General features: G+C 47.1%; 1 protein-coding gene across 1 annotated transcript in view; it reads right to left on the bottom strand.

The window, feature by feature from the left end:
- APPBP2 (amyloid beta precursor protein binding protein 2) overlaps window positions 1–14,233 on the bottom strand; it is a 40,261-nt gene continuing 26,028 nt past the window's right edge. The window contains exons 9-13 of the mRNA XM_053274512.1: window positions 13,551–13,675; window positions 11,830–11,915; window positions 10,905–11,095; window positions 9,295–9,460; window positions 1–7,737 (exon numbers count right to left, since the gene is read on the bottom strand). Coding sequence (XP_053130487.1) covers window positions 7,484–7,737; window positions 9,295–9,460; window positions 10,905–11,095; window positions 11,830–11,915; window positions 13,551–13,675 — 822 coding nt within the window. The 3' untranslated portion in view covers window positions 1–7,483. The remainder of the gene's footprint in view (window positions 7,738–9,294; window positions 9,461–10,904; window positions 11,096–11,829; window positions 11,916–13,550; window positions 13,676–14,233) is intronic.

Genomic DNA, 14,233 nt, shown 5'->3' on the forward strand with positions numbered 1-14,233 from the left:
TGCAGGAACACTATATTTATTAGGTCAATAATTCATTTTAGCAATACAATTACAGAATATCACAATGTTGGTTACAAACATACTCTGTATGGTTTGATGGTTACAAAGAATAAAACCGGGCACTGCCGTCCGGCGTGATGTTGGATACAAAAAAAGATGGACACAAAAGGGAGACGGCCAGGAGTGATCAAGATGCCTTTATATAAATAACTGTGGCACGAAGAGAAAAGGGGGGGGGAGTTTAGATTTTGAGCCGATGGGAGGTGCGCTTGCTCCATAATCTGCATTTTTACTTCCAGCAACGTTGCCAATATACAGTGTTTTGATAGATATATGTATATATTTTGATTTTCATCCCCTATTAAAGTTCAGTGGCGGGGGAAATATAGTACTGAACCCACCAACATTCAACAACATGTCAAGTTCTTCCACCTCCAAGACACAACTCTGAAGTTTTGCTTCAATTACCATGGCAACATAGCTTCCTATAAAGGAATATACATAAAAAAGGGAAATTTTTTTTTTTAAAAAGTTACACGTATGGTACCTGTGACAGTTAGTGATCCAACACAGAAAAACTTGTGCGCCAAACACCAAGTTTCTAAATATCTCTATATATTTATATAGTATAAATATTTTCCCCATCTGTATTTTTTTTTTTTTTTTAGTGTTTTGAAATAAAAAAAAAATGCACTTGAAAACAACTCACTAAGGCCTCTCATGCTATAAGGATACCTAGGATTGCAATGAAAGTGTTTGCGGACGAGAACCTGGGAAACACACCGGGGGAGAGAGTGGAACAGAAAGGGAAGCCATTTCCATTGCCTAGAATGTTCCTGAGTTTGGGAAGGGGGCCCAAAATCATGACCACTAACTACTACGAAAGCCAGCTTCGCGAGCGGTCTTTCGAAACACGGAATCCTTCCTCCTTTTCCTCATCACAGAACAGAAACACACTCAAAACCAAGCTGACACACCCAGAGGAATTCCCCAAAAGGCCAAGAGGTGAAATGTGCAACACACACCCAACTACATCCAAGACACAAAACCAAGCAATTTTTTTTCTGTTTTTACAAAATGGAGGCGCGGGGGGCGAGGGGAGAAATCGCCCATAATGAGCACAAAACACAAGAATGACAGCACTTACGGGCTTGATCTGGCAAGAACAGAACGGGGGTGGGTGGGAAGGAATGCTTCCCAAATTTACCCAGATATGGAAAACTAGATTTTCCTCCTTCAAATCATCCACTGCAAAATGGCACCTGAAATGATGTTCAAGAGTGATCTATAAGCTGCGGTACTGTCTCAGAGACCAAGGGTGGCCACCTGTCTGACTACATATCCCACCATCCCCTGCTGCAGTAACATGCAGCAGGGGATGATGGGATTTGTAGTCAGACAGCTGGCGATCCTCAGGTCACCCACCCTTGGGTGTCCTTTTTGGTCATGTTATGTTACAGCCACGATAGAAGTCCCTAACACGCCATCAGAACTTAATACCTCTATACTAGGGAGGGCTTTGTACAAGAGAGAACTTCCCAAAGCTGGCTTCTAGGGATGTGCAAAACGGCTCAACTCTGAGCCGAACCGGGCCCAGTTCAAGGTTGAACTGAACCCCCTCGGGCTGGTTCGGGAGTGCTATGGATGTTAATTTTTTTGGGGGGGGGGAGGTGGACTTACCTCCACTGAGGGCTTCCACAGCATGAGGGGTGCTGCTGTGGCCATGGGGGGGGTCTCTGGCAGTTCCCCCTTACCCCGCTGACCTCCCCCAGGTTGGACACACCAATGGCCCATGCACATATGCAGCGTTCTCCAAAATGTCCACCGTGCACTCAGAGAGGCCCAAAATAGGCCAGAGAGGCTGGGTAGGGGAGGGCATATCAGACACACATACCCCATGGCTGCAGCAACACCCCCAAAGGCCTCAGAAGCCATCAGCGGTGGTGAGTCCCCCCCCAAATTAACATCCCTAGCACCCCCGAACCGGCTCGAATTTGAACCGAGACGGGCCAATCATTTGGGGTGCCAAAACTGAACACGCCTGGTCCAGTTTGAACGCGAACCGAACAGGGCAAACCGGTTTTGTGCACAACCCTATTGTCTTCTACACACAACCAACAGGAAGCGCTTTTGTCTGCCAAATTATTCAACCTAGAATCATTTCCTAAGCATGCACAGTACCATTCCACGCTTCAACGGCCTCAGATCTAAGAGCCCAGCGTTTCCCCAGAAACAAATCCTACAAGTTCAGTGCTTGCTTAAGCCATCTCCACCTCCATTAAGACAAGGGCAGATGGGACAGGCCACGCTTGTTGGAAAAGATCTCTCTGTGAGAACTTGTCTGTCGGCAACCGCCCGGGTGAGAACAGCAGCTCATTTAAGATACCCAATCCACTCCGATCAGATTTCAAGGTGAAATATGACCATCCCCAAACTGGAAGAGGTATAATAGTCATTCATTTTGAGTCACCAAGCAAGAGACGCTTTTCATACCACAGGCACCCTGTGAAGCTCAAATTAGGACAAGAAGACTTTCACAATATTTTTGGAAGCCAACTTCAGTGAGTGCAAGGCAGCTTACTCCGAGGTAAGTACTTACCCGGGAGCCAACACCACGGGGCTGAGCAAGGCTCCCTTTTGAGATCAAGGATGCTTTCCTATCTTAATCTGAACTTCACAGGGGTAACCTCCATAGACACCAAAGTGCTTTTATGCTTTCATTACAGGGTCCTGTCCCTCTGCTACCACACTAATTCTAAAGTGAGGATCTTAAAAATGTCAATCTAACCAACAAGGATGTTTTGTTCTTCTGTTCCCAGCCACCCTACCTACAAGATACAACCAAGTCATGTTTCGGGGGGGTGGGGGGAGGAGGTAGACGAAGACGAACAAGAGACGACCTTCCCAAAGCCAACTTGAGAAACTGACTTCTGGGCAACCAACAGGAAGAGCGTCTGCTTGCAAGTTACTTAATCCAGGAGTATGGAAGGTTAAACTCATTTCCTAGCTAACTTAAGGACCCCCGTTCTCTCAGGAACTGCTTCCCTATGGGGTGTGTGTGTGTGTCCGTGTCCGTGTGTGTGTGTGTGTTCAAACCCTCTCTCTCAGCAACTAAGCAATGGGGACACCCAAATATCTTGATATGCACATGGTAACATACAAGTTCAATGCAGCTCAAGCCAGGCCACCTTTATAAACCAAAAGGGAATCACTTAAAACTGACCGGACACCTCCAATTCTGTCTCACCTTTCTAGGAGCAAAGGATTTGAAAGAGGTTAATGTTCTACGGTTCTTGTTTTCTCCCTTTATATTAAGTTTTTCCCTCTGAAGTCCGTGCTCCGGACACAAAACTAGACCTGGTTCCGCCAAAGTCTCCCTTTTTCATGACCCTTCTAAGGTCCAGATAAAAGGAAAAGATTGTGCAACTGCCAAGACAGCAACCTAGATGAGCACCCTATTACAGAGGAAGCCATCGAGAATCTGGAAAGGAGCAAAAAAGAAGTAGAACATGGTTCTTTGAAATTTTGCTGATTGCCAGCCAACCTGCTTGCTTCTGGAAGTAGTCTACTTGTGAGCAGGAGAGCAGCAAGGCGCTCACCTCCGGTAACATTCTGCCATGCAGAAGCCCAGTCACTCCTGCGTGTGACAAAGCAACAGAGATTTGACACTGGGAGGATACGCTTCCAGCCCGTCAGCTCTTTTACACACAAGGATCAAGGAGGAACCCGGGCCTGGATGACGAACGCTGCAGAATGCGATGGCAGAATTCTGGACTGTGCCATTTCGGTCTGCAGAGACACTTTAAGAAAACCCAATGCTCCCCTCTTTTAAAACCAACACCTTGCAATTTAAAAAGCACACACGGTTCCACTGCCTGCTGTGCTCATGCTCTGCTTGAGGGAGGCTTGTTCCTCCCAAGTATTAAAAGACGTGACCGTCCCCCTGCAGTCTGAAGTGGTACAGTCCATTTGAACACCTTAGGGCTCCACCATCTCTCTGCTGCATGCCTGGATCACGCCCGAGGTAGTGGCGGCGAAGAGGAACTAACCATGGGTTGCAACACACATCTATGGAAGTGCCTCAGAGTCATACATCCAAAGACCTCACGAACTTGTAGACTACACCATGCCAAGCTGGGAAGCAAGTTCAAAAACTGGCACACGGGAGGCAGATACCACCGTCTCCAAATTCTAGGAACTGAACCCATGAGTTACGTTCAAGGGAGAATTCTCAACCCGTTCTGATCCTTACGATCTCTCCTTGCCAGGCGAGTAGAGGATAATGAATTCTCAACAACAACGAGTGGAGAATACGGGGAAGAAAAATGAATATACACACTTTATTTAAACACACATATATTTCATCCTCCTCCCTATGCCCGGAAAGAATGATTAGTTTTTTTTTAATGAGCTTGATACCCCGTGCACTTGTTTAAACCGGCAAGAGATCGCATTCAGGTCAAGGCAACACAACTCTCAGCCCAACCATTTCTTGCTCTCTGTGCACCAAACTGCCACACGGACCTGTTGAGTTCTCCCTGGAATGGATCCGTCTTCCTCAGGCGCAAAGCTACCAACATCCCCAGAGGGTATCTAAAGCTGTTTGGAGATAAGAAACCATAGGGGACAATTCTCTGGCAAGCAACACCAGAGGAATCCCATTTCCTGATCATAAGGCTACACTAATGCATATAACAGAGGCATTTCCTCCTTTTATTTCATCTCAAGGTCTATTTATTCTTTCCCCCCTTTTTTTAAAAGAAAAGGGTGACTTGCAACTGTTATTTCAGCCAACGTGCTTCCCACAGTTTCTTTTTAGTTCTATCACTCTGATTTATTTATTTTTTACTGTATAAGGCAATTTAATTAGTATTATCGTATTAACGGTAGTTAAGCAATTCCAAGGGTGCAACTTTGAGATATAAAAGCAGGCTAAATGCTTTAAGATGCCATTTTAAAGAAATTACAAATAAAATAAACTTGGGACTTCTGCGTTTGAAAAGCAACACACGTTTAAAGCCTCATACTGTCTGAGGTGCAATCACTCACTTAGCAAAAACCATCACCAATGCACTCCGACTGTAACTGTAGGGCCATCATTCCTGCCTGCACTGCAGCCCCATCTGCCCAAGTATTCTGCAGCCCCGGTCTAAACCATTTACACTTGAGTAGGCAGTCAAAAGTGACTGCAACGGGCACTTGTCGAGAAGCAGCAAGCTCAACACAGAATCTGAAGCCTTGATACTTACAAGACTACAACTGCAAAATGTTTATCTGGGGGGACGTTTGTTTCAAGGTTTTGACATGACTCGTGAATAAAAAAGATTAAGAACTCCCATCCGCTTTCTAGAGGTTGATGGTGCAGAATCCACACAGAAAGCACCATGTGGAAAGATCCATTCCGTCCCAAAGAGGAACGAGGAAGATCTGGCCACCTTGGCGTGATTCTCCTGGCCTCCGACAATCCCCATAACCCAGGCGCTCAACCAGCACCGCCAAAATGAAGATCTTCACTTTGAGCACCGTCTTACAAGACCTTCAGAAAAGGAAAAATACTTGAAGAAGGCACTAGTTTAACACACCAAACTAATGGCCTGTGACATTCCAGGTTAGAAGTCAAAAGCTATTGCGACAGTCCGGGATGAAGAGAAACATCTGAAGCCACCAGCTGCGAACCCTGCTTGCGAACTCGACAAGAGACACACAGGCCTTCTTCTGCCCGCCTCACGGCACCAAATCTCCCCCCACCAAATATGCAAAGAATAAAATTCACTTCAAATGCTGGCCAAGTCTCAGCTCTGAGTGAGTTGTCCACGGGCAACTTGTAAAACCCCTGAAAATAGGGGAGGGAACCCGCAAAGGCTCTTAAATGCAGAGACACTGTCTAGGCCTCTGGATTAAGAACTGAGGTAACAGCAACAACTTGGTTTTTATCCATCTAGCTGGCTATTAAATCTTCCATATTTCAGTTACCGCAACATTAGAAGACTCTCTTCAATTTGAAAAGAAAACGAGAAAGAGAGAACACACAAAACCACCAAACATGCGCACAACCAAAAATTAAGACAAGCTAGTGAGACAGGCAAAGTTATCTTAAAAAAAAAAAATCACAAACAGATGCATTTAAAAGTAATATGAAGGAATTGGGGTTCTGATTATTTTAAGTAAAAATAAATGCTAAAAGAGAGAGGCTTCAACCTGTTGTGCTATTTTGGCATTATCCACTAAGCCCTGCAAACTGTACAACAAATTGTCACATCCAGAAATTAAAACCATACCAGAGTCTTGAATGAAAGAGTATCTAGTTAGCACAAGCAAGTTATAGCCTTTAGAGAGAGTCTAAAGTTTTAAAAGGGGCAGGGGGGAAGGGAACGAGATGCATTTAGAAAGTTTCGATTATGGCATTAACATCTAGTTTATCCGTGCAACCTTAAGTATTTTCAAAGACATGCCATTGGAAAACTGCTGAAGAACACTGAAGCTCCTAGCTTTTGCTACCTATTACATGTATATAAAGTCTTTGTTAGCACTGAAAATACACCTTGATGAAAATCCTACTGGGTAAAAGCAAATTCAGGGTGAGAGCAGGGGCAGAAATAGTCACTCGTTGGTCCAAGATGGCACACGCTCCACTGACAAACTGGTCCGGCTTCTGTTCTCCTGGTCCTGTTATGGAACGTTCTTGCCCTGTACCAAAGAAAGCAAGCTAAGACTAGGATTTTCTACTGGTGGTGGTCACTTTGGGATCAACGCTGGTCCAAATCTGGATGCGCGGAAAAAGCACTGCGGTCGTCGGATGGCAGCCTAGCACAGTTCATAACCCAACATCACTTCCTGGAGTAATTCCTTCCCACGTCACTTTGTAAGGCGGCACAAGGCAAAAAGTGAGATGTTCCCCCCATGCCTGGCTGAGTGTATGTGAATATCCGCGATTAACGGCTTGACAATCCATACTGATTAAGACGACCTTTTTGCCGCAGGTTTTCGCTAACCACGTGGCATCGTTACGACTTCAACTTGGTGGCAGTACCGGCCGGCTGGTAGCCTCCTTTTGCAATTAAGAACGAAACTCTGATACTGTTAAATGCTTTTATTTCTCTCTTGCTTTTCTTGCAGAGATTCGCTGTAAGGTAGCTCCTTTTAGACATTAAAAAATGGGGGATCATAGGGATGTCTGGTTTTGTTTTGTTTATATATATTTATATATACCAAGTTGAAAATAAAGAGCTGAAACTAAACAAGCCGTACACATGCTGGTAGGAATTTGGAACCCATTTGTCTGTACGGACGCTCCGCCGAAGATGGGATCTCCCCTAGGACGGGGGGTTATATAGACCGGACCAGTGTTTCAATACAATTCCAGCCCCCTCAAGAAAGACTACATGGTTTCAGATTTCACAGTATGACTTTCCCATGTACATTGGGGGGAGAATGGGAAAGAAAGAAAGAAAAAAATAGCAGTTGGTAAAATCGACCCAGTTCCTTAGCAAAGCTGTCCTTCGATGGTCTGAGACATCAGAAATGACTGGACCACTTCTTCGGTGGACTGTGGGCTGGTGCTGACATCCTCCAGGGCATCTGTCACTGAGAACTGCCGGTCCCGCAATCTGTTCCAGTTGGCCAAAATGTTGTGGTATTCAAATACTTTCTCGTAATTGCCAATGGAGTTGTACAGTTTAATGAGGCCCCTGTAATCGTATTCTAGTCCACTGTAGCCTTCGCCAAAAAGCTTCTTTCCTAAAAGAGGGGGGGAATGTAAACAAATCATTGTTGTTGTTTAATGCATTTATCAGTGAATTGTGTTTTGAAGAGGAGGACATGCAGAAAGCTTTGTAGAAGGGATGCAATTTAGCATAGCCGAAACCAGGAGTACCCAACAGGAGAACATAGGAAGCTGCCATATACTGAGTCAGGCCATTGGTCCATCTAGCTCAGTATTGTCTTCACAGACTGGCAGCGGCTTCTCCAAGGTTGCAGGCAGGAATCTCTCTCTCAGCCCTATCTTGGAGAAGCCAAGGAGGGAACTTGGAATCTTCTGCTCTTCCCAGAGTGGCTCCATCCCCTAAGGGGAATATCTTCCAGTGCTCACATGTGGTCTCCCATTCAAATGCAACCAGGGCAGACCCTGCTTAGCTGAGGGGACAAGTCATGCTTGCTACCACAAGACCAGCTCTCCTCTCATAGGAACACAGGAAGCTGCCATATACTGAGTCAGACCATTGGTCTATCTAGCTCAGTATTGTCTTCACAGACTGGCAGCGGCTTCTCCAAGGTTGCAGGCAGGAATCTCTCTCAGCCCTGTCTTGGAGATGCTGCCAGGGAGGGAACTTGGAACCTTCTGCTCTTCCCAGAGCAGCCCCATCCCCTGAGGGGAATCTCCGACACTGCTCACACTTCTAGTCTCCCATTCATATGCAACCAGGGCGAACCCTGCTTAGCTAAGGGGACAAGTCATGCTTGCTACCACAAGACCAGCTCTCCTCTCTGGAGACTAATATCCCTGTCTATCCCCTCCGGGGACTAATATCCCTGTGGTGCTTGGAGCCCTTTTAGCTCCCCACGGCACAGCCACAAATGTAATCATCTTTGTTTTGGAGAAGGTGGTTCTCAGGGGCGACCTTCTCCGTTGCTGTTCCTGGGCTTTGGAATGCGCTCCCTGTTGAAGTAAGAGCCTCCCTAACTCAGGCAACTTTCAAAAAGGCACTGAAGACACATTTGTTTGCCTAGGCTTTTAAATTAGATTTATAGTTTTGATCGTGTTTACAAGGTTGGGTTTTAAATGCTTTCAATGTTTGAATTATTTCTTAAATTTTGTTTAACTGGTATCGTTTCTTTGTACACCACCCAGAGTCACAGTTTTGGGGTGGTAGAAGAACATGTTAAATAAATAAACCCCTTGCTAACTTGGCAAAGAGGCACCTTTTAACGTGGTGATTCTCTTGTATTTAGCAGGGGGAGAGTAACTGGCCTTCTCCACCCCCAGCACAGACAGTACCTCCAGTGACTGTTGCTGGTGTCTATCTCATGTTTCATTTTAGATTGTGAGCCCTTTGGGGACAGGGAGCCATCTTATCTATTATTTTTCGGTGTAAACTGCCCTGAGCTATTTTTGGAGGGCTGGTATTGAAATCAGATTAGATCAAATCAGATCAGATCAGATCAGATTAGATTGAAGATATTCAGAGACCTCAAGGCACACACATGGCCAATGTTCCTTTTAGCAACACCCATCCACCACCCCATCCAGATCGCCAGCCTAACCGTGACGCCAGTTGCACTGAAAAGATTGCATACCGATGGCGATGGATCTCAAATAAAGCTTCTCGGCATTTTCATACTGACTCATGTCATAGTTGTAGAGCGAGGCAAGGTGTCCCACGGAGAGAGCAACTTCATAGTCTTCCTGGCCAAGGAGCTGCTCCTTGATCTGAATCGCCTTGATGTGCATCTCTTCGGCTTCCTGCAACACCCAGAAGTGGACACGCTTACCAGGGAGTTTGGAACCTTCCCATCTCTCATGCACCCACACATGCATGTGCACACACAAAAGCTAGCGCCTGCATTTCCGTCTTCCGTTATGAAACCGTCTGTTTCATAAGCAGGGTTGTAGCCAGCAACTCCACACCAAGGGCAGATCACGTATGGGATAGGAAAATAGGAAGCTGCCATATACTGAGTCAGGCCATTGGTCTATCTAGCTCAGTATTGCCTTCACAGACTGGCAGCAGCTTCTCCAAGGCTGCAGGCAGGAGTCTTTCTTGGAGATGCTGCCAGGGAGGAAACTTGGAACCTTGGTACATGCACACAGGATCATAGGAAGCTGCCATATACTGAGTCAGACCATTGGTCTATCTCGCTCAGTATTGTCTTCACAGACTGGCAGCAGCTTCTCCAAGGTTGCAGGTAGGAGTCTCTCTCACCCCTCTCTTGGAGATGCTGCCAGGGAGGGAACTTGAAACTTTCTGCTCTTCCCAGAGGGGTTCCATCCCAAGGGGAATATCTTACAGTGTTCAAACTTCTAGTCTCCCTTTCATATGCAACCAGGGTGGACTCTGCTTAGCTAAGGGTACAAGTCATGCTTGCTACCACCAGACCAGCTCTCCTCCACACCACTGAGAGTCCGGCATCCCAAAGCCGCTTTCCCTAGATGTTCCTAGGTGAAGTTTTGGGGAAAGGTTGTTGGCTCTGCGTTATAATGTGTATTTTATGGTCTCTCTTTATTTTTGGGGGGGCGGAGGTCCAGCCATTTCTAAACCTTCACATCTAACTGCTGCCGTCAGAAACCTGTTGCTCCAACATCCAGATGGTTACTTCAGAGGTTTCAACGCTGCTACTGCAGCCACAGGAATTGTCCTAAGCTGCTGCAGAAGTTAAGAGCAAGAATATGGTTTGCTGCCAGGTGGAAATCACCAACCATTCCAGTGGCAGTAGAACAGCTTAACAAGGTTGGACACATAGATCAAATAAGAGAGGACCAACGATGCATTAAGACTACTGCTGCCACTGCCACGTGGGTTTGGGACAGAGGGGTTAGACCTCAGGGGGCTGGAGAATGCTGCTTGGGGGTCTCCAGTTGCCAATTCCTAACCTAATCCCTTAACAATGATGAAGCTAAGCAGGCATAGACCCGACGGGTGCTTGGATGGGAAACCAGTGGAACTGCTGCACAGATCGCCCTGAACTTTTTAACACAAGAGCAGTATTCATTAAGAACAGGATCACCTGAAGACAGGTGGGCAAGACAGATTAGAAGACATAGAAGCTCGGGGCAGGGCAGGGGCAAATTCATGTTAAATACAACTAATTCACAACCCCGGAGAAGATGCAATTCATAACCCTGGGGAAGATGCAATTCACAACCCTGGGGAAGATGCAATTCACAACCCCGGGGAAGATGCAATTACCTTAAATTTCCTCATGGACTGATAAAGCCGGCCAAGGTTACCGTAGTGCTTTGCTGTCTGCACGTTGAACTCCCCAAAGGCCTTCTTAGCTAGCTGGAGTGAGGAGAGGTGGAGGTCATGGGCTTCTTGAAGCAACCTCTGCTCGGTTTCCTTATTATGGCAGTCAATTGCAATCTCTTCCAAGATCAGTGCTAGCATACGGGGAGGGGGAAACCAAAATAGTCATGTTAATGCGCTCCACACATTAAAAGGCATTAGGCCAAGCAGAAACCAGAGGCACTGAATACCCACACTGGACTACTTGAAGAATCTCCCCACTCAGTCCTTGCCTGGTCCTGGTCCTTGTTGCAGGACCATTCTGAAAACGTTTACCAGGCTTACACCTTTGCTGCCTTACCATATCAGGACACTGGTCTCTTTCTCCCACCACTGTTTACTCTAACTGGCAGGGGCTCTCCAAGTCCTCAGGCAGAACTCTTGCTAAGCTGTGCTACCAGCTCCTTTTAGAAAAACTGAAGATGCCAAGGACTGAATTTCAACTCTTATGTGTGAAGAACATGTGCTCCCCCTCTGAGCGACAGCTTCTCCTCCAAGGATCTCCTTTCAACCTTGATGCTCTCCTGTCTGGTCAACTCCCATAATCCTTGACCAATGGCCACTGTGACTGGGGATGGTGGGAACTGTAGTCCCATAGCAGTTGGCGGGCCAGCTGGGTTATAAGCCACTGAAGCTGCTATAGTTGTAAGCAAAAAACACAAACACCACACACAGACACACACCTTCAAGTTCCTCGTATTATTATTTATTATTACTTGCCTCTCCACAATCACCTCCCCTCTAGCATCCTTCTCTCCCATACTTCCTGCCACTGCCAGCAGTTCTCTCTAGTCCCCGGGAACTGGAACGACAGACAGCATGCAAATACCTTTAACCCTTTTGGAGGAGGCCAGGAGAAGATGATCTTCAGGAAGGATGTGCGTTATGATGCCAATGGCACGTTCCGCGTGGAACCTAAGACAAGGACAACAGGCCAGTGAGGACAAAGAGATCTCCCTTTCCCAGGAAGGTTACCAAGCTGGCAAAACCAATTCATCAGAATGAATATATGAGGAGCAGTTTAGAAGGAGGGCTGTATCCGGGGCGTTCCAAGCGGCACAGCAGTTTATTGCAGGAAGCTGATGGGCTATAGGCTGAAGGCCAGGAACTGAACCTGGGACCTTCTGTGTGCAAAACATGTGCTAAGTTACCAAACTATGGATGCTTTTGATGAACAGAGGAAGCTGCTTTCTACAGAGTCAGACCCTTGGTCCATCCAGCTTAGCATTGTCTACAGTGACTGGCATCAATTCTCCAGTGTTTCAGGAAAGGGTTTTCCCCAGGCCTACATAAGAGCAGCCCTGCTGGATCAGGCCCAAGGAGGCCCATCTAGTCCAGCATCCTGTTTCACACAGTGGCCTACCAGATGCCGCTGGACGCCTACAGGCAAGAGTTGAAAGGGGCATGCCCTCTCTCTTGCTGTGACTCCCCTGCAACTGGGACTCAGAGGCATCTTTCCTCTGAGGCTGGAGATGCCCTATATAGCCCTCCAACTAGTAGCCGTTGATAGAGCTCTCCTCCATGAAGTTATCCAAACCCCTCTTCAAGCCATCCAGGTTGTTGGCTGTCACCACATCTTGTGGCAGAGAATTCCACAAGCTGATGATGCGTTGTGTGAAAACTTGGGAGATGCTGCCAGGGATTGAACCTGGGGCCTTCTGCACGCACAGCAGGGGCTCCACCAGGCCCCTCCCTTCAGGAAGTGCAGAATCTACTGCAGCTGATCCCAACATCCTTTAACCTCCTACCCACAAGTTCGTTACCAATCAATCCATCAATCAATCATCTTTATCACAGTCCACGACCAGCATAAAATAGAACAGCAGACCACGATTCAAAACAACAAATTATGGAACGATGAAGCTATTACACCCTAAAATTACGATTAAAGCTGCTCTCCTTGGAAAAGAGGTTAGCTCTGATATTATTAAACAGCTGTAAAGCACATTACCTTGCAAATATGAAGGCCTAGGACTATTTATATACACCACTTTTCTACACAAGTTCTCCGAATGAACTCTCAAAATTTCCTCGTAGAAAATTAGATAGCAAGATCCATTTCCTGCCAGCTCTCCTCTCACCCTGCCACAGTCTTGAGGTCCTTTATTTCCATATGCAGAGAGCCACGGAAGAAGCATTTAAATCTGGGTCCTTACATTCGCGGCCTAACCTACCTCACAGGGTTGTTGTGAAAATAAACATAACCATGAGAGTGAGAGTCACGTTAAATATAACCATGGACTCTGGGCTCCTTGGAGAAAGAGCGGGATATGTAAATGTAAACAAATACATGCAATTGGCAGCTCAGAGACACCAACTGCCAGCACCTCGGAAGGTCCCACCCCAAATCCTTTGAAACAAGCAGCCTTTGCTTGCTGCTGGAAAGGAAGCAACAGAAGCAAGGAATGGATTTGTCGTGAAGTCTCTGTTGCCTTGGAGCAGGTAAGGTTAGAACTGGAGGGGACGAAGCACAATGACCCCCGCGTGAGCCCTGCTCACGGATAACCTTCACCCCAACACGGGGGCTCACAAGGCAAAGGGTGTACTCACAGCGCATTGTCGAATTTGCCCGAACTGTACTGGTGAACGTAAGACGAGTACGCCAAGTCTTCATGAGCTGTCGCCACGTGGATGTTTTTCCCGCCGAACACCGACTGCCTGATGTCTAGCGCCGTCTGAAACGATACGGGCAAAAGCCCAGTGTGATTCACTGGGCCTGGTTCAGAGACTGCCCCAGCCGCTTTACAAGCATCGCTCGCTTGGGAGGGAGAAAGCAGTGCCCAAGGACCATTTCACGCCGCTGTCGTAGTGTTTCACCAACACCTCCGGGATACCGATGGCTAAGCACGAGGCCGGCACGAGGGCCAGGGAAACGACTCAACATTCAGGAGTTTCGGTCTCGGCCAGCCATCACCTCCGTTTTTCTAGCAGGGGCCACTTGGGAAAAAAGCCTTCCAAGTGGGAGCCATTCCCCACTGTCCTGACCTCCACGCAGTACTGCTCTTTTCTCAGTGCTGGGAGAGCCCCTAAAGAGAGACGGGGGCCTTCTTTTAAAAGCTCTAGGAGCAAAGCATGGGGAAGGACCACACTTCCCAGCACTCTATGCACACCTTCCAAGAGGATGGAGGGGCTCAAGAGGGCTCCGTTCCCCTTATAGGAACCCCAATCCCTGAGCAAAGCTTAGCCCTGCCTGGTGAGAAACGGTCCACTCCGTATGGTGCCTCGGAGATCGC

This window comes from Hemicordylus capensis, chromosome 12, assembly GCF_027244095.1.
Source record: "Hemicordylus capensis ecotype Gifberg chromosome 12, rHemCap1.1.pri, whole genome shotgun sequence".
Lineage (NCBI taxonomy): Eukaryota > Metazoa > Chordata > Lepidosauria > Squamata > Cordylidae > Hemicordylus > Hemicordylus capensis.